This window comes from Gracilinanus agilis, chromosome 2, assembly GCF_016433145.1.
Source record: "Gracilinanus agilis isolate LMUSP501 chromosome 2, AgileGrace, whole genome shotgun sequence".
NCBI classification, from domain to species: domain Eukaryota; kingdom Metazoa; phylum Chordata; class Mammalia; order Didelphimorphia; family Didelphidae; genus Gracilinanus; species Gracilinanus agilis.
In genome coordinates, this window is record NC_058131.1 from 719,280,334 (window position 1) to 719,301,195 (window position 20,862).

General features: G+C 36.3%; 1 protein-coding gene across 1 annotated transcript in view; it reads left to right on the plus strand.

The window, feature by feature from the left end:
• LOC123234437 (gastric triacylglycerol lipase-like) overlaps window positions 1-15,442 on the plus strand; it is a 111,458-nt gene extending 96,016 nt beyond the window's left edge. Inside the window, exons 5-9 of the mRNA XM_044660337.1 lie at window positions 961-1,100; window positions 5,000-5,146; window positions 12,640-12,711; window positions 14,313-14,390; window positions 15,209-15,442. Coding sequence (XP_044516272.1) covers window positions 961-1,100; window positions 5,000-5,146; window positions 12,640-12,711; window positions 14,313-14,390; window positions 15,209-15,442 — 671 coding nt within the window. The remainder of the gene's footprint in view (window positions 1-960; window positions 1,101-4,999; window positions 5,147-12,639; window positions 12,712-14,312; window positions 14,391-15,208) is intronic.
• The last annotated feature ends 5,420 nt before the right edge of the window (window positions 15,443-20,862 follow it).

Here is a 20,862-nt window from a genome sequence, read left to right on the forward strand (position 1 = left end):
CTGATAACTTTGGTTACATGAAACTGAAAAGCTTCTGCACAAATATAATTAATGCATCTACTATAAGAAAGGAAATTGCTGAATGGGAAAAAATCATTATTTCAAAATTTTCTAATAAAGAATTTGTATTTGAGATGTAAATAAATCTATATACACACATATACATGTTTATAGATATATGTACACATATATGTACACACATATGTATCTATATCATTCCCCAATAGAAAAGTGGTTAAATGACAAGAATAAAAAGTTCTCTAGAGTATTCATAAATATTCAAAGTATTCAAAAATCATATGAAAAAATCCCCTAAATCACTACTAAGAGAATTGTAAATGAACACAGTTCTTAGGTTTCACTTCACACTCTGCAAATTGGCCAGTATAATAATAAACCTTTGCCATTTGTCTTAGAATCAATACTATGCATTGGTTCTAAGGCAAAAGAGCAGTAAGGGTAGGCATTGGGGGTTAAGTGACTTGCTCAGGGTCACACACCTAGGAAGTGTTGGAGGCCAGATTTGAACCTAGTACTTATTGTATGTAGGCCTGGCTCTCAATCCATTGAGCCACCTAGCTGCCCCCTAATGTTTTGTTTTTAAAATACTCCTAGACTATTTAAAAACTAAATCAGCTGCTCTTTAAATTGAATTGGTTGGATCTTTGTTTATGGAAGTACATGCTAAAATCCAGTGAGTGGAGAAAAGGAGACAGGAAATGTGAGTGGCAAGGGAGAAACTTATTACTCGTTTGTCAGACAGTGAGGTTCAACTTGGAGATTCTTTAACTCTCTGATTCTCCCATTGGCCAGGATCAGTATGCTTCCTAGGGCTGTTCTCTGAGTGGCTGAGCACTCCCTCGTGGCTTCTGCTTCATAGAATCAAAGGGTCCTTGTTGAGAATTGGAAGGGTCTGCACAGGTCAAATCTAGTAAAACCAAATCTATTGTTGTCTTTCAGGTTTCCTGGCATTCTCTACCTTACCCAAGTTGGCTCAGAAAGTCAAAGCTTTTCATGCCTTAGCTCCGGTCTTTTCTATTCAGCATGTCAGAAGTCTTCCTTTTAAGCTGCTTTTTAGGTTGCCCAAGTTACTGTTCAAGGTATGTAATTTGTTTTGCAAACTTGATGTGAACAGCAAATAAAGGAGAAGTAGAGGATGGGCCCCGGTGACACGTTTAGGCTTCAGAGGCAGGCCATTTACTAGAGATGGGGAAGAAAACTTTTCTGTGTAAGAACACAGATCGATTCTAATGTCTCAGAATGAAAACAATCTCAGTCAGAGGAAACCTTAGGGGTGATCTTGCCCAATCCTTGCCTTTATCATCCTGGCTCTGAGGCTCAGTGCTTACATGATTTTGGACAAATCATTCTTTCTCCTTGGACTTTGCTTTCCTAATCTTTACAATGGGAAAGCTGGAGGGGGACAATCTGTTAGGGCCAAAGAACTAAATAATTAGGCACCATGTCAAAATATAAATGGGAAATCTTTCCCTTTTAACTGTAGCTAATTAGACAGTAGTCAGTTTTTAACTCTTGCTATCTTCCATATCTGACTTTGGCTCCCTCTCTGATGTTGCCTCATAGACTTCTGAATTTCCCTTAAAATTCCACCCAAACTCTGTTGCTAATTTTAGGTTTTCCCATTGCTCTCAGCCAATAGATCCCTCTTTTCCCTCCCATAATCTTGAATTAATTTTTTTTATCTTTATTGCCTTTATTTTCTATGTATGAATGGCAATGATGAGAGAGTTGGCCTTTAAACCAAGAAGTCTTGGGTTCAGGTTCTGTCTCTAATATATATGGGCTGCAGGATACAAAGCAGGCCCCACTGAACTACTCAGAGATCTAGGCAGAACTCTAGAACTGTAAGGTCAGAAAATGAACAACCTTCATTGGAAGAATTTCCCTTCTCTAGGGAATCACCGGAGCAACAAAGCATAAGTCCAGTTCCCAAATCTTTCTGCAAGTGAGTTTTGTATACACTCTCCTATTAAACACTTCCCTTCCTGCGAGTCAGTAGTTAATTAGCATTTATTAGGCAGTTCCTGCCCTCAAAGAGTGTATAATCCAGGAAAGAATATAACACATAAAAGAAAGCTGAAAGGGAAGGGAAAGGACCCCACCTGGTGAGGCGGTATGGCTGAGAAATCAGAGAAGTCTAAACTGAGCTCAACCTGGACAGAAATGAAGAGACGTGATGTCTATCCTGTCCCCTGCCCTTAGGTGGAGGACGTTATGTTTCTCCCCTGCTATCAAAGGAACAGATGCTACTCATGAAGTTGAGTCCCAAGGCTGACTGGATTTTACCAGATGATGAGAATTCCCAATGATGGGTCTGTGGAAGCAGGGTGGGGGGCGATGGGGGTGTTAGATGATGGATAAGTTTAGTAAAAAATGAGGGTATCTAATGGGAAATGAGACATTCAAATGAGAGGTTCCAGCTGATGAACTTGGAGATGTTGTTACCTGAACCTGAGTTAAAGAAATAAGATTCTTTATCTTTGAGAAGAGAAGATTCAGGGAGCAGAGAAGGAGCAAGAGAGCAGCCTTTAAATATTCAGTTTTTAAAAAATATTCAATTGAAATAATTCCATTCAAAATATTCAATTCTAAACAGTCATTTAGAAGGGAAATTAGATTTATTCTTTGCATGGTGAGAACAAAGAGAAATGGGTAAGAGGATCAGCATGAGATAATAGAGAGATAATAGGTAGAAAATGGTAATAGTACCAAACATTCATCTTATGCCACATGGCTTGCAAACTATTTTATTTACAAGATCTCATTTGACCCTAGCAACAACCTTGGGAGGAAGGTGATTTTATTATCCCCATTTTGAACATGAGGACATGGAAACTACAGAAGATTAAAACTGGTTTGAAGATGGGCCTACATTAATTCAGTCTTTAAGACAGAGATTAACCTAGATGTTAAAAATGTTTAAATTATTTTTTATTAGAAAGATATATATATGCATTATATATATGTACATATATATATTACCAATTACATTCATTAACAAATTTCCACATAAATTTTCTGAAGTCATATGATCCAAATTGTCTCACTACCTCTCTCACTTCCCTTTTCTCAGAGCTGGCAAACAATTCAATCTAGGTTATACATGATTTATCATCCAAATACATTTCCATATTGCTCATTTTTGTAAGGGAATAGTGATATAAAACCAAAATTCCCAAATAAAACCCAAAATAAACAAATGAAAAATCACATCCTTTGATCTGTATTCCTCTTCCTGTGGTTCTTTCTCTGGAGGTAGGTAGATTTCTTTGACATTAGTTCCCCAGCATTATTCTGGATCATTGTATTGCCAATAATAGCTAAGTCTCTCATGCTTGATCATTCCACAATATTACTGCTATTGTGTATATAGTATTCTCCTGGTTCTGCTTATTTTGCTCTGCATCAGTTCAGTTAGGTCTTTCTAGCTCTTTCTGAAATCATTCTGTTCATCATTCCTTACAACACATTACTATTCCATCACCATCATATGCCACAGTTTGTTCAGCCATTTCCCAAGTGATGAGTATCCCTTCAGTTTCCAATTCTTTGCCACCACAAAAAGAGCTGCTAGAAATATTTTTGTATAAATAGGTCCTTTTACCCCCTTTTAAAAATCTCTTTGGAATATAGACCTAGTGGTGAGACACTACTTGGGACACTAATGGATAAAATGATGTGTATTTGGTTTATAGCCTTTGGGCATAGTTCCAAATTGCCCTCCTTAAAGGTTGAATCAGTTTACAACTCCACGAGTAATGTATTAGTGTCCCAGTTTCCTACATCCTCTCTAACATTTGTCTTTTACCTTTAATGTCATATAGGTCAATCTGATAAGTATGAGGTGATACTTAAGAGTTGTCTTAAATTATATTTCCTTTAAGAAGAAGAATTTAAAACAATTTTATATGATTATTGATAGCTTTGATTTCTTCATATGAGAACTGCTTATTCATATTCTCTTATCATTTATCAGTTGGGAAATGACTTCTTTTCTTGTAAATTTGACTTAATTCTTTATATATTTGAGAAATGAAGCTTTTATCAGAAAAATTTGTCATAAAATATTTTTCTCAGTTTATTGTTTCCCTTGTAATCTTGATTACGCTGGTTTTGTTTGTACCAAACCTTTTAAATATAATACAGGTAAATTCATTCATTTTACATCTTGTAATACTTTCCCTTTCCCATAGATCTGACCTGTAAACTATTCTATGCTCCCCTCATTTACTTATAGTGTCACAGTGTGTCTAAGTCGTATATCTATTTTTACCTTATCTTGGTAGAGGGTGTGAGATATTGGTCTATACCTAGTTTCTGCTAAAGTGTTTTCTTTAGAGGTTAAAATGTGACCTAGAGTCACAAATCTTGAAAGTGTCTGAAGTTATACTGTCCTAATACCAAATCCAGAATTCTACCCACTCATTGTACCACCAAGATATCATATAAACAAAATGCTGGATTTTGAGTCAGAAGACCTCAGTTTGAATTGTGCTGACTCTTAGCTATGTGACGTCAGTCAATCACTTAACCTCTATCTGCCTCAGTTTCTTTATCTGTAACTTAGGGATAATGACATGGACCTCTTTAACAAGGTGTTGTTATGATGAAATGTAATATTATTTGTAAAGAGTGCTTAACATAATAACTGTTACAGAGTAGATGCTTTTAAAATGTATAATCCTTTATTAATTCTCCAGTACTTGAAGATTTCAGGCAAGATCTGGATGATTTCTTTTGAGGACATAGTCAGGGACTTTTGGGTCCCTGTTAGCTCTTGCCCAAATCTGATTCTTGTGTCTCATGGGCCATCATACTCAGGGCCCTTCACATTATGTCTCCTAACAATTCAAGAAAGAATGTTGAGTGGTGGGTGAGGAGTATCTCAAGACACTGGCCTGGGGGACCTGGTCTTTTTTTAATTCAACTTTCCCCATTTTAGCAGCTGTTATATTTGTATTTGGTTTTTCCTTCACAGCTTTTAGTGGGTGACAAGGACATTCTGCCTGAGACTGCCATCAGCAAGTTTCTGGCCACTGAAGTATGTAACAATGAAATAACTGGTATTATCTGTGGCAAAATTGTCTTCAGTTTGTTTGGATTTGATCCAGAAAACTTAAACATGGTAAGAGTGTTTCCTTTTCCTCTTCTCAGATGTTAGTAAAAGGCCATTTTTATTTTAGAGATATGCAAAGCTATTTATTTTATCTCTCTAAAACCCTGACTAATCATAGAATCCTAAGATCACCTATTCTGGAGGCCATAGACACCACCAAAAATCTTTATCCATTAGGTGGATGAAGCTATGATGACTCACAAGGTTTCCTTTTGACTCATGTACTTTCTTGGTCTATACCTCATCTCTTTAAAGACCAAATAATAACAACCAGCAATTCAGATACTAATCTCAGGTTTGGAAAGCAACCTAGGTATATTATTTTGTTAAATTATTGCATCTTCACTTATGAGAAAATGTTATTATTAATATTATATCAAAGATGAAAGAACTGAGCCTTAGAGAGATTGTGTCTTACCTAAGACCAGACAGCTAGTCAATGCCTACAGTAGGGTCTCTTGTGGGATTTCAACCTACTCATTCTAAATCCATGTCTGACACTATAATACCACCAAGTATTTCAAAAAGTACTGGATATACACATGAACATACCAAAGAATTCTTGGTTATAGTCATCTATTTTCATCTTTTTTTTTTAAACCCTTACCTTCCGTCTTGGAGTCAATACTGTGTATTGGCTCCAAGGCAGAAGAGTGGCAAGGGAAGGCAATGGGGGTCAAGTGACTTGTCCAGGGTCACACAGCTGGGAAGTGTCTTGAGGCCAGATTTGAACCTAAGACCTCCCGTCTCTAGGCCTGGTTTTCCATCCACTGAGCTACCCAGCTGCCCCTATTTTCATCTTTTTAAAAGACTTTGGGGCACTTTTTTTGCACAAGGTTCTTCCAGAAGATATATTACAGGTTTAAGGTATTCTTTGGGGTACTCACTCAAATCATGGGTCATGGTCCCCTCCAATAGGAACACTTTTACTGACCAACCAGAAGACCTATTTGTTATAACAAAAGACATTTAATTAAATATTTTAGTAAGTCTAGTAACAAGATAAGAGTCTTCTGATGCACACTTTTAATTTCTTAAATTTTTATTTTTTATATAGAATATTTTCTATGGTTACAAGATTCATGACTCTCCCTCCTCTTCCCTTACCCCCCACCCATAGCTGATGAGCAATTCCACTGGGCTACACATGTATCATTGTTCAAAACCCATTTCCATGTTATTCATATTTGCAGTAGATGATCTTTTAACATTAAAACCTGAATAATATGCCTATCAAACTATGTGATCAATCATATGTTTTTCTTCTATGTTTCTCTTCCAACAGTTCTTTCTCTGGATGTAGCTAGCATTCCTTCCCATAAATTCCTCTGGATTATCCTGAATCATTGCATTGCTGCTAGTAGAAAAGTCTATTACATTTGATTGTGCCAGAATGTATCAGTCTCTGTGTATAGCGTTCTTCTGGTTCTGTTCCTTTCACTCTGCGTCAGTTCATTGAAGACTTTCAAGTTCACATGGAATTCCTCCAGTTCGTCATTCCTTTCAGCACAACCATCACCATCAGATACTACAATTTTTTTAGCCATTCCCCAATTGATGGACACCCCTTCATTTTCCAATTATTTGCCACCATAAAGAGCACGGCTATGAATATTTTTTACAACTTTTTCCCTATTATCTCTTTGGGGTAAAAACCCAGCAGTAGTATGGCTGGGTCAAAGCATAGGCATTCTTTTAAAGTCCTTTGGACATAGTTCCAAATTGCCCTCTAGAATGATTGATCTAATTCACAACTCTACCAGCTGTGTATTAGTGTCTCAATTTTGCCACATTCCCTCCAACATTTATCACTTTCCTTTGCTGCCATATTGGCCAGCCCACTAGATGTGAGATGGTACCTCAGAGTTATTTTGATTTACATTTCTCTGATCAGGAGAAATTTAGAATGCTTTTTTAATGTGCTTATTGATTGTTTTGATTTCTTCGTGTGAAAACTGCCCATTCATGTCCCTTGACCATTTGTCCATGGGGAATGGCTTGATCTTTTGTAAATTTGACTTAGTTCCTTATATAGTTGGGAAATTAAACCTTTGTCAGAGAGTTTTGTTATAAAAATGTTCTCCCAGTTGATGTTTTCCTTTTAATTTTGGTTGCATTGGTTTTGTTTGTACAAAAAATATTTTAATTTTATATAATCAAAGTCATTCATTTTACATTTTGCAATGTTCTCTATCTCTTGCTTGGTCTTAAATTCCTTCCTTTCCCACAAATCTGACAGGTATACTATTCTATATTCACCTACTATATTTATGATTTTCACTCTTTATATTTAAGTCATTTACCTATTTTGAATTTATCTTGGTAGAGGGTGTGAGATGTGGATTCAACCTAATTTTTCCCATAGTGCTTTCCAATTTTCCCAGTTGTTTTTGTCAAATAGTGAGTTCTTGTCCCCAAAGCTGGGATCTTTGGGTTTATCAAACATAGCTTGGTGAAGTCATTTACCCCAAATCTATTCCATTGATCAACCCTTCTTTCTCCTAGCCAGTACCATATTTGTTTTGATGACCACTGCTTTATAGTAAAGTTTAAGATCTGGTACTGCTAGGCCACCTTCCTTCACGTTTTTTCATTATTTCCCTGGATATTCTTGAACTTTTGCTCTTCCAGATGAACTTTGTTATCATTTTTTCTAATTACATAAAAAAGTTTTTGGGTAGCTTGATAGGTATGGCTCTGAATAAGTAGACTAATTTGGGTAAGATTGTCATTTTTGTTATATTAACTCACCCTACTTATGAGCAATTAATGCTTTTCCAGTTATTTAGATCTAGTTTTAGTTGTGTGAAAAATGTTTTGTAGTTATGTTCCTATAATTCCTGTGTTTGTCTTGGTAGATAAATTCCCAAATATTTTATATTGTCTAGAGCAGTCACGGGTAAACTTTTTAAAGAGGGGGCCAAAGGAAAGGAAATGCTCATCTGTTAGTCTGTTTCTAAGGCAACTCTTTCGAAGTTTCATTGCATTGTATCCTACTCAGTGTATTTGGCAGATTAGGAATAATGTCATGGGGGCCTCAGCCAGAAAGAACATTTCAGGGGGCCGCATCTTGCTGGGAGGGGGAGAAGGGGAATTACCAGCAATCCAGTTCCCCTTCGGGGTGGGACAACTGAGCGAAAATGGAGTGAGAAGAGCCAGAGACGCAGTAGGTTTGCTGATCTGAAATGCCATCTGCTGATTTTAATTTTTATATCATTTTTCTCAAGATTACATCAATGTTGCCATGAATTCCATTCCCACCATACATCTTATCTTTGGAGACAATGTGTTTGGTGTGTTTGATGTATCTCTTGTGCTACAGTGGTGAGAACGTACAGGCCTTTTCATGGGAGACAAATTCTTCATATTTCATTCATTGTTCTTTTATACTAAATTACTGTACCGAATCAGATCTGGAAGGTGGGGGGGAGGAAACTTGGAGACTGTTCTGGCCTGTTCTTGCAGGCACTTGTGTATGGGAATCTGAGTTAGAGATTTAAAATCTTTAACATTAACTCACTACATGCTGGTTTGTTGTGAAGTGACTTCTAGGAGAAGTTTCTGTATTATGGGGGTTTATTTAGGGGTTTATTTTGGGATAGTGTATAGTCTGTGACTGTGGTTGCCATGAACCTCTATTGTTTTTCTATGTCTCCCTGGGGCTGAATAAGGATACTGATTACAATAGTTTCAATACAAGTGAATGCTAGTGAGAAAAGAGTCACATAGGGGAAACTGAGTGAGAAATTTCCATCCTTCTGACACCTGCTTTGCAGGTTCTAGAGCTGGTGACAAGCTGTGCTAAACATCACGGGCTTTGATGGCTTCCTGCAGCATCCGCGGGCTGTAGTTTGCCCATCACTCCACTAGAGTGATTTTAAATGGAGTTTCTCTTTCTAACTCCTGCTGCTGAATTTTGTTGGAAATATACAGAAAAATCTGATTATTTATGCGGGTTTATCTTGTTCCCTGCAACTTTGCTATAGTTGTTTATTATTTCCACTAGTCTTTTTGTTGATTTTCTAGGATTCTTTAAGTACATCATCATATCATCTGCAAAAAGTGATAGTTTAGTTTCCTTATTGCCTACTTTAATCCCTTCAATTTCTTTTCTTCTCTAAGTGCTACTGCTAGCATTTCTAGTACAATATTCAATAATAGAGGTGTTAATGGGCATCCTTGTTTCACTCCTGATCTTATTGGGAAAGCTTCTAACTTGTCCCCCTTTGCAGATGATACTTGCTGATGGTTTTAAATATGTACTGTTTATTATTTTGAGGAAAGGTCCTTTTATTTTTATACTTTCTAGTTATTTCAATAGGAATGGGTGTTGTAATTTGTTTAAGCCTTTTTCTACATCTATTGAGATAATTGTGTGATTTCTGTTGGTTTGATTATTGATATGATTATTTATGTGGATGGTTTTCCTAATATTAAACCATCTTTGCATTCCTCCTAGATTTTTATCTATTTTATTTGTTTTTTTTTCAAAGAACCAGCTCCTAGACTTATTTATTAGTTCAATAGTTCTTTTACTTTCAATTTTATTAATTTCTCCTTTGATTTCCAATTTTGGTTTTTATATGAGGATTTTTAATTTGTTCTTTTTAATAATTTTTAAGTCTTAAACCCAATTCATTGGCCTCCTCCCTCTCAATTATTTTGCTTTTCAATTGTTTATCATTCTACCGTGGTATGATAGGTAGGCAGGGTACATAGGCAGAGAAACCCTGTAACCTGTGAGCCACAATGAAAATGCACATATAAAGAAAACATGAGGAGGGAATGAAGATATGTGAAGCTCATTTCAAGAATCCATATGGCCAGCACACAAAAGCAGAGAATATGAGTGTATGAGTATGTGTGTAACCAGGAAACATGTAGGAATAGAATAACTCATACCTCTGGTGTCATAAGACCCCTGATGTCCTTTAGTGATTCCATCCCTCTATTCTTACTTATTTCCTCCTAGACATGGCATTTCTTTTCACTGTAGAGCTTCATGTTGGCCCTTCCGATCTTTTTCATAACTCTTGTTGCCACTGAGTTTCTCTTTCTTGCTATCATTTGGCCTTCTCCTGTGTTCAGGACCCCTCACTGCTTATTCTGGCTTTTATCTTCTGGGAAGCACCAACCATTTTGAAAACTATATACAAATACCCCCAGCTAAGGGGGACCCAAAGGAAATCAGGCACCATATCCTCAAGGCAAGATTTAAAATAACTATTCTGTGGTCTGTGCATGAATTGAAGTCCATTGTCCTGGGTAATTTCTCCATGAAACCCCTTATGGGGATCTTGAATTTCCAAAACCCATTACCTGGACCTCTATGGGAGAAACTCCACACATCATTGTTGAGGCAAGGGTCCAATGAGTACTTCAGAGTCAAAATCCTTTTCAGTATAAGATGCAAATGAATCAGAATGAGAAGAAAAGCAAAGTCAATGTCCTGAACCCCATTCCTGAATTATTCATTATGAATACCAGAGAGTAGCAAAAACCCAAAGACAAATGAAACCCAATCCTAATTTTGATGCTATATTGTGGTTAATGAAAATTTCTTGTAGTTACTTTTCTTCACCTTTAAATAAGTCATATTGAAAGAATACAAAAGACCCTTAATAGGAGATGTTTTTGCTAAGAGTCTTTCTGTTCTAATATTCATTATGAAGGTGGACAAGGAGAAACTGGGTGTTCAGCTAAAGGAGAGAAGCATATGAAGGAAGAATAACTCACATCTGAAAAGCATGTGAAAGTTGGCCAGGTGAAATTCTAACTTCTGCTCTACAATGACAAATCCAATAAGTTTTCTACAATCCCACGTTATCTCTTCAAAACATGAATCTGATGAATCCTGAACTAAGGGACACCTCTGATGCTTCCTCCTTCCCATTTTTATTGACAATCCCTCTCACCTTCTGTTTCTTGAAAATGGCCAATGGGTTACTTTTCTAAACGCCATCTAATTTGCTTAATATCTTGGCTCAGTTTGTGCATTTTCTGCTGACCTTTTATGGTCTGTATGACTCTGTAGAAGTCATTTTTGCCATGCTCTAGGCAATGCCCCAGGACTCTAAATTTCAGAGAAGTTGCTAGTCTGCACTTGTAGAGAGATTTCCTGATCCTTGACATTCCTAGACCAATCATTTCACTTGTCTTGGCCCTACTTCCTCTCCTACATTTTAAGGAGCATCCTTGAGACTTCACCATGTGTGGAGAATCTTTCATTTGAACTCTGCTGTGGACTCACTGAGGATTATCAAACAGAATTATTTCTCTTGCTATGTATTTGAAGGAAGCTTGTTTGCTTTTCATAGATGAATGTCAGGCACTTGGCTTGGTGAGGCCCTTTAATGTAGAGGTCTCCAAGGGGTTTTTGGACCTATTTTAGGAAGTCTATGATATGAATTTGGATGGGAAAATTTGCATCTTTATTTTTTGTTAATGTTTAGTTCTCTTATTATCCTGTGGTCTTTATTATATGCATTCAAAACATGACTCTGAGGACCAGATCCTTTTCCTGAACTGACTTTCCAAAGGGACTGGAATGCAAAAAGTTTCAGAGTTCTGTTGGAAGTGGATATTTTTTATTCTACTAAATAACAAAGTGTTTTATGCATAAAAAAGTAATTGAGGTCATTTCTTCTATATGTTTCAGTTGTATTAGTGTAAAGATACTGTCTATTGTAGAATGTCACTTGTAAAAGACGGTCAGTTCCCCTCTATTGCCCTCATTAAGGACTTTGTTTGAAAAAACGTTGGTATATATGTTGGTCATAACTGGCATTTTGTTGATTGACAGAATTTTTTCCCTTTGCTTTTTTTTATTGCTATTGACTCATCTTGCCTGCTCTTCATTGTACCTTTTGAGATTTTCTTGTTAAAGATACTGGAGTGGTTTGCCTTTTCTTTCTCTGGTTTATTTTACAAAGGAGGCAATTCAGACAAACAGTTAAGTAATTTGCCCAGGGTCACACAGCTAGTAAGTGTCTGAGGAGAGATCTGATGACTTTTTTGGACTCAAAGTCCAGCACTTTATCCACTTCACCACTTACCTGATGGGAAAGTCAAGTAAGCCAGGGAATAAAAAAGGAACACATTTGTTATCTTCCTGTTATCCAAAATCTTCAAAAATCATTATTTCCTTCTCATATTTTCTGTGTCTACAAGAAGAGAAATGGTTTAATCCATGACCTTTTCTCACCTTTCTTTTTTTCAGGGTAATTGGTATTAGAACAGGGAGCATTTTGCTTGGTCTCATGGATCACTGAGGCCAATTTTTTCTTAACTAGATGAAGGACCTAATGCTGGTGATTCTCAGGCTGGTCCTGAGAGAGAAGTCCAGCCTCTTACCAGATCTGGTCTGGAGAGCTTTCCAGCATAATAGAATCTGCACAACAATTGACTCCACTGGCTGAGCCTTTCAGGGTCCAATTTCAGGATGTCAGAAGCTCTTGGAGAAGTATTTGTTCAGAAAATAAATGATTGCTTTTGCTTCTTAGAGTCGAATTGATGTCTACTTGTCACATAGCCTGCAGGGAACATCCAGCCAGAACTTTGTCCATTACTACCAGGTACTATTTCTTCAATGCTTTTACTAGACTCTGAAGTTCAAGTCTCTCCTCACCTTGAAATGACTTCACAAAGTATGGAAAAATACATAGTCACCAAATCATGGGCCCCACACCTGTCTGGTGAGCCTGCTGGGAGTCCCCACCTTTATGTGCTCCAAGGAAAGCCTTTTGTTATTTGTGTCCTGTTCGCAGCTCCAGTTTAAACCTCTGTAGGCTTGGCTTGCTTTTAATTTTTCTGAATTGTGTCCTCTTTAGACAATAAGCTTCTTGTAAATGATTCCTTTTACTTGGATATTCATCTTTTATATCAAGAGGAAATTTTGTGTTTTCAGCACAACTCAGAGCCTGTGACTGAAGATTTACTGGGCTAGAGTTATCAAAGTACCATGCTCAAGAGTGGCATTCATTGCCCTTTTCAGTCACTCCTGGACTCCATCTCTTCCCCCTATCACCAGGAAGTTAGCTTTCTCCTTTGTACATTTTCTTAGTTAGAACGGAATGTCAAAGGGAAGTCCTGCTTGGAGTCAATTGGGTAAAATTCCATTTTTCTCCACTCAACAAGGCTACCTAGAGATGATTTTAAACTTCAGGAGCTCCTCGGCATATGATCAAAAGTCCAAAGGGCATCCCAAGGATTTTCAAGGTTTTGGCACTTTGGCTTATTTATTTTCATGTAATATATACTTGACTCTCTTGATGTACCAGGGAACCCCCAAAAGCTTAAAGGTTCCCAGCTCCCACCCTTTTTTTTCTATTTAGCCTAGGACTTAGAGTCCTTTAAGATATTTTTCCAGATTACACATAGATACAATTTTTAATGATCATTTTTTGATATTTTGATATCCATGTTCTCTCACTCCCTGGCACTTCTCTCACAATCCTGAGATAACATAATATGATAAAGCTTATACATGTACTAGCATTCAATACATATTTCTAATTTATTTTGTTGTAAAAGAAGACACACAGTGCTTCTATGGGAAAAACCCTCATGAAGCAGATAACATGACAAATGGTATACTTCAATATGCATTCAGACTCTCTCTGAATGGTAGAAGAGAGAAATTTTTTTGTCCTGAATCATTAGAGTTGTCAGGGATCCCTGCCTTGCTAATAAGAGTTAAGTGCATTATTGCTGTTCCTGTCTACAATATTCTCCTGGTTCTGTTTAATTCACTATTTATCATTTCATATAAGTCTGTCCAGGTTTTTTTTAACCCTTACCTTCTGCCTTGGAATCAATACTGCATATTGACTCTAAGGCAGAAGGGTGGTCAGGGCTAGGCAATGGGGGTTAAGTGACTTGCCCAAGGTCGCACAGCTAAGAATATCTGAGGCCAGATTTGAACCTAGGACTTACTGTATGTAGGTCTGGCTCTCAATCCGCTGGGTTACTTAGCTGCCCCCACCAAGGTTTTTTTTTTTTTTAATCATAGTCTTATTGTAGTCTTATTTTCATTTGAGGAAAATATATATACATATATTTTCATCTTTCCAGGTGGGATGCAGTGAGTCTTTATCCACTGAACTTGAGGATGGACATTGTTTCGAATTCTTATGTTTGTTTGTTTGTTTGCTTGTTTTATTTGTTTCATTGTCAGAATTTTCACGACATTCGAAATGTTACACGAGCTTTTGACTGGGGGACTCGAAAAGAGAACCTGGCTCACTATAATCAGGTAATTTTCTTGAAAGAAATGATGATTTTTTTTCCTTTTTATATAGGGAATCAATTAAGGTAATTAGAACAGCAAACCAGGTTTTCTGACAACAAATCCAGCCCACTTTATGCTTCCCCACATTGCATCCCTGCCAAATTATCTGTGGTGTTGAGCATTGAAATAGCTATGAAAGACCTTCATGATTACTGTCCTTTAGATTGCATGTAGCTATCTTTTTCATTGATATATCTTGAAGACTTATCTCAATTACCTGGCCAAAATCTAAATTCCTTGAGCCTAGGGCATCCCTCCCTCCTCCTGCCAAGCTAGTGACCAGATCCAAAAAGATGACTCATTCTTCTGGTATGTGGGCCACATCCTAGCCTTACTTGGATTTAGTATATGGGAGAGAATTTTTTAAATATAAATATGTGATAACTCAATGGAGAGAATGAATATATATATACCTGAATATTGTTAGTATATGGCATATATGAGAGTGTGGCATATATAAATATATATCATATGAAAATGTATTAGAAATTTCATTTATATATTTTTATATTTATATATTTTATTTGAAATAATAATTCCTTTTAAAGAAGTAAGATGTTCTTCTGGCCCCCATCAGAGTGATATTATGCTCTTCCTTTTAAAAAAGTAAACAAAGTCATCTATTCTAGTTTTGGGTTCTGGCAGTCCTACTTAGGAGAAAAGAGGAAATATGTTAAGCCTTCTAATAGAATCATAGGCAGAATTGGCCCTCCCATAGATATGATATGGCTTTGAATTGTGGCTCTCTGTAAGGACTCTCGCTCTCTTTTGTGTTCATGCAGCCTACTCCTCCAAGGTACACCCTGTTGTCTATGAGAGTGCCAACCGCACTGTGGAGTGGTCAGCGAGATTTGTTGGCTGACCCAGAAGATGTCGCCATCTTAGTCCCACAAATCCCCAACCTGATTTACCACAAGACTCTGCCTACATACAATCATTTGGATTTTGTTTTTGGTGTTAATGCACCTGAAGATGTTTATAACGGAATGATTGAGATGATAAAGAAAACTCCATAATTATTTGTTTGGTGGTGAAATCACCTTCTCTTTCTATCGGGATTGGGTTTGAATTTATTTTCTCCTCTATAATGTGGTGCTTAGAGTGATTATGAGACTGTCTACTTCATTTGAATACATTGAGAGAAATAAATAATCTTCCTCTTAAACCATATCATTTATTGCATTCTGATTTCTCTCAATGATGTTGTATTCACAGTCCTTCAGAGATCAACTATGCTACCTTAAGAAGTTTCTCCAATTTCTTTATAAAATGATTAATGAGAAATAAATGTTATTGCTATCTTTTGTTTCCACATCACATGCAGTTTTAAAATACTCCTTTCTTTAATGCAAAAACATTAGTAACAATATCTATTCCTGACAAATGAATATAATTATTTACCCTGGTTGTCCCCAGTGTCTCTGCTGAGAGGGGAGAAGAATAATTCATTTTCTGTTCTGTTCAGTTGTTTGTTCATTTACTCAGAGAATAGCTTCTTTCCAGGTTGTACCTTGGAATAGGCACAGTGAATGGAATGCCAGGCCTCAAGTCAGTCAGTCCTGAGTTCAAATCCAGACTCAGATACTGACTAGCTGTGTGTCCTTGGAAAAGTCACATAATCTTTTTCTACTACAGTTGTCTCAACTGTAAAATAGGAATAATAATAACTTGCTCATTGTAGTATTGTTGTGAGAATCAAATATGATAATAATTGTAAAGGGTTAGCATGTTTCCTGACAAGAGTAGATGCATTCTAAATCTTTATTTCCTTTTCTCTTTTTAGATTTTTCCCCTTCTTTATATTCTTGCTTTCTACAAACCAAAAACAAACAAATAAAAAGCAATGCTCAGGGTATTCTGAATTTATCAGATGCAGAATTATATGATTCACTCATGTGAAGATAGGATTAACTTTCCCTTTGTCTACTTTTGAATTAATCAACTCTTTCTCTCTATTTTGTAAATGAAGCTGCTAAATAAAAAGTCATTTTGACTTGAGTTATAATATCAGTGACCACATTCTCTCATATTTTAGTCAAACCATTAATTTTAACCCTTACACTCCCAAACTATAAAGAAATCTGTGTAGCTTCCACCTGGTTGGCAGAATATACCTTGAATAATTCCCAGATCTCCTATAACACTTCACTGCTGTCTGTGTTCTGGACCTGGATCCACATTTGGACCTGAGGGAGAGAACATGACAGTCAAAGGGATATTTTAGCTTATACTATCCTTCTAGTGATAAGTTTTATTACCATAACAGCGTTGTAGAAATAAAACTGAGTGTTTGAAGCAAATAAGAATAATAAAAGACCTTTTTTTTTTAACCTAAATCTAAACAAAATCTTAACTTGGACATATAGACCTGCGATCCATGGTATCCCTTTCAGGTCAGGGATAACCACCCCCTAACAAACTACCCTACCTTTAGACTCCAGTTGATATATGATTCTCCAAAGGCAGCCATCATAGATTGATCCTATGGTTCTTTGGAACTCCAAATTCTGTCATTTCTTTTATATGGGAAAAAATTGATGCCCTAATTGATTGTGGTATTTCTAAGGACTCAGCATGAAAGGGGCAGGCTAGTGACTCCAAGAATCTGGAGCATTTCTCGCAGCTACTCTTTGATAACTTCATCCCTACAGATGAGGCAAAACATGTAGAGTTAATAGACAGAACTGAAACCCATTAACAACTTAGGGGAATGTCTACACCCAAGCATGTGAAGACCTCCTTCACTGGGATGGGTGGATGAGAGCAATTTTATTATGCTTCATGGATATATGACATTTATTGGTTGGTTTTTCCTTCTCTTTCCTTTTAACTTAAATTGTTTTTTTTTTAGACTTGTAAGCCTACATTTATCTATATTTAACTATAGATTATATATCTATATAACATAGAGTTACTAGCCTAGATGGATTATAGTATATTTTATATTATGGATATTATAGATTTATATGTGACATATAGATATCTTATGTAGACATATAGCTAGATATATAACATAGATACCTAGATATATGTCACACATAGAGAAATGTAGATATATGTTAAAAGTGATATATCTAGAACCTTATGATGAATAAAATATTTTGCTTTGGACATGAAACATTTGGGATGTCTCCAAGATAACCAGTTTAAAAGGTGTTATTATGGCTTATGGGCTAAGATGGCTGCAGTGTAGAAGGAACTTCATAACTCTTCCTACTACTGATCACAACAAAGCCTCTCAAAAGGACAAAAATCAAAATCAGACGAGTAAAGAGGCTCTACTATAGGGCACAGACTTGAAGGTAGGCAGGGTTTGGGCATTTCCATGCTATAAGGGGGTAAGATTACCCTTACCAAAGTGCGAGCTGATCATCCCACACACACCACCTACCTCACCAGAGTCAGAGAGAAGAACAGGGCAATCTCTACATTCTTGGGAGTTGACTGAGGGCACCACAGTCTTACCCCTGATGACAGTGCAAAGCCTTGGCAGCGAGACTTGAGACCCACAGAGTGCAGGAGCAGAGATAGTGCAGAGATGGCCTGACCAAAGCAGATGCCACAGAGACGGAAAAATAACCTCAGGGCAAAAAATGCTCTGCGAGTGTTGCCTGCCCTCCTCACTCAGACTCCTGGCTGAAAAGGGAAGATAAAATTATCTTCAGGCTAGACTACTTACAGGAATAAACTGGTATCTCAAAGTTCAGGACAGAATGAAGAGGCAGGAACCAAAGGAAAGTTATTTCCAGAAGCTGGAAAAGGCTTGTCCACAGGCTCACCGGATGGGCAACTGCTTCTCTCCCTGACCAACAGTTCACCTCCAGGAAGTTGTCACTCCAAAGTTCCAAGGCCCACAGGAACTCTGCAGCCCTTTCCAGACTTCAAGCTCTTTCTTTTACCCTGTCCTATGATCCCTTTGGAACTCTCTCTTTGAGTTCTGCCTGCGAACCACTTAGTTTCCAACTTCATTTTATTGCAAACATCCCTTTCCTTCTTTATTTTCACAATAATTTTAATGAAATCATTGATTATTTCTATAATTTGTTCTTTGACCCACTCTTTTGTAAAATTAGATTTAGCTCCAATTTTAAAATTTGTCTTTCTATGAATCCTTAATGATTATAATTTTATTATTTCTGCTTTTTTGCATTTGATTATGAAGTTTTTAATGCCCTAGGTGATCAATTTTTGTGCTGCTGAAAAGAAGGTATATTCCTTTTTATCCCCATTCAATTTTCTCCAAATAGATATTAAATTTTCCTTTTCTCAAATTTTTCTCACTTCCTTTTCTTCTTTCTTGTTTATTTTATTTTATTTTATTTTATTAAATTCCTCTAGTTCTGATAGAGGAAGATTGAGGACTTCTACTAGTATAGTTTTACTGTCTATTTCCTCCTTAAGCTCCTTTATTTTCTTTAATAATTTTTGTTCACATATGTTGAATACTGAAATTATTTCACTATCTATACTACCTTTTATCAAGATGTAATTACCTATCTCATCTCTTTTAATCAGATATATTTTACCATTAACTTTGTTTAAGATCATGATTCCCACTGTTGCTTTTTTAAAATCACAACTAAATCCAAATAGATTCTGTTCCATCTCTTTACCTCTACTCCATAGGTGTCTACCTGCCTCAAGTGTGTTTCTTATAAACAACATATTGTAAAATTCTTGTTTTTAATCCACTCTGCTATCTGTTTCTGTTTTATGGGTGAGTCCATCCCATTTATGTTCACAGTTACATTTATCATCTGTGTATTCTCCTCTATCTTGTGTCCTTTCATTGTGTCCTACCCATAATTTATCCCATTTACCCTCACTTACGTTACTTCCATTACCACCACCATTCTTATTCTTCTCCTATTTTTCTATAAATTCTTTTTATCACCACACCCCAATTTTCCCCTTCCTTAAATTACTTACTTCCCCACTACCACCTTTCTTATTCCCTTTCTTCTTTTCTATAGGGTAAGAAAGGATTCTATCCTCCAATGAATCTAGCTATTATTCTCTCTCTGATCCAATTTCGGTGAGAGTAAGGTTTAAGTATTGCCTGTCACCACTTTCATCTTTGTCTCAATTATAATAGTTTGTTTTCCCTGTGTTTCTTTTTGTGATGTAATTTATCCCATTTTAACTCTTTCTTTCATTTTCTCACAGTGAAATCTTCGTTTTCACACCTTGATTATTTTTTGCATGTCATCCTAAATAGCTTACTACCATACCCTCTGTCTATGCATATTAGTTTAACTGGTTTGTTAATAATAAAAATTTTAAGAATTACATATATCATCTTTCCATGTGAGAATATAAAGAATTTGACCTTATTGAGTTCCTTAAATTTTCACTTTCTTATTTATCTTGTTATGATTCTATTGAGTTTTGTATTTAGACAACACATTTTATATTTAGATCTGGTCTTTTCAGCAGAAATCCTTAGAAATATTTTCTTTTAGTATATAGAAATATATTTATTTTATTAAATGTACCATTTTTTCCCTATGAAAGAATATGGTTTAGTTATGATGGGTAGGTGATTCTTGGTTTTGAATCCAGTTTCTTTGCTTTCAAGAATTTCATATTCCAAGCCTTTTGATACTTCAGTGTTGAAGCTTCCAGGTCCTGGATAATTCTCAGTGGGACTCCTTGATATTTGAATTGTTTCTTTTTGGTTGCTGTCAATATTTTCTCCTTAACCTATGAGAGCTTAAATTTGGCTATAAAATCCTGGGAGTCATCATTTGGGAATTTAATTGCAGAAAGTGATTTGTGGATTTTTCATTTTCTATTTTGCCTTCTTTTTCAAGAATGTTAAGGAAATTTGCTTTGATAATTTCTTGTAATATTAAATATGATGTCTAGCCTTTTTTTTTATCATGACCTTCAGGTAGTCCAATAATTATTTTTTTAATTATTTTTTTATTTTTTAAACCCTTAACTTCTGTGTATTGACTTATAAGTGGAAGAGTGGTCAGGGTAGGCAATAGGGGTCAAGTGACTTGCCCAGGGTCACACAGCTGGGAAGTGTTTGAAGCCGGATTTGAACCTAGGACCTCCTGTCTCTAGGCCTGGCTCTCAATCCACTGAGCTACCCAGCTGCCCCCAGTCCAATAATTCTTAAATTGTCTCTCTTAGGTCTATTTTCCAGGTTAGTTGTTTTATCAATGGGATATTTCATATTTTCTTCCATTTGTTCATTCCTTTGATTTTTTTTATTGTTCCTTGATGCATTTTGTGCCTCTTTTCCCACTTGAATACTTTTGCTTGTCAAACTGTTTTCTTTTCGTCTCACTTTCATTTTTCCCCATTTTTCTTCCACCTCTCATATTTCATTTTTGATTTCCCTTTTGAGTTTTTCCAGATCTTGAAACCAATTCCCATATTTCTTTGAAGATTTGCTTGTGGCTGCTTTGTTCTCATTTTTCCCTCT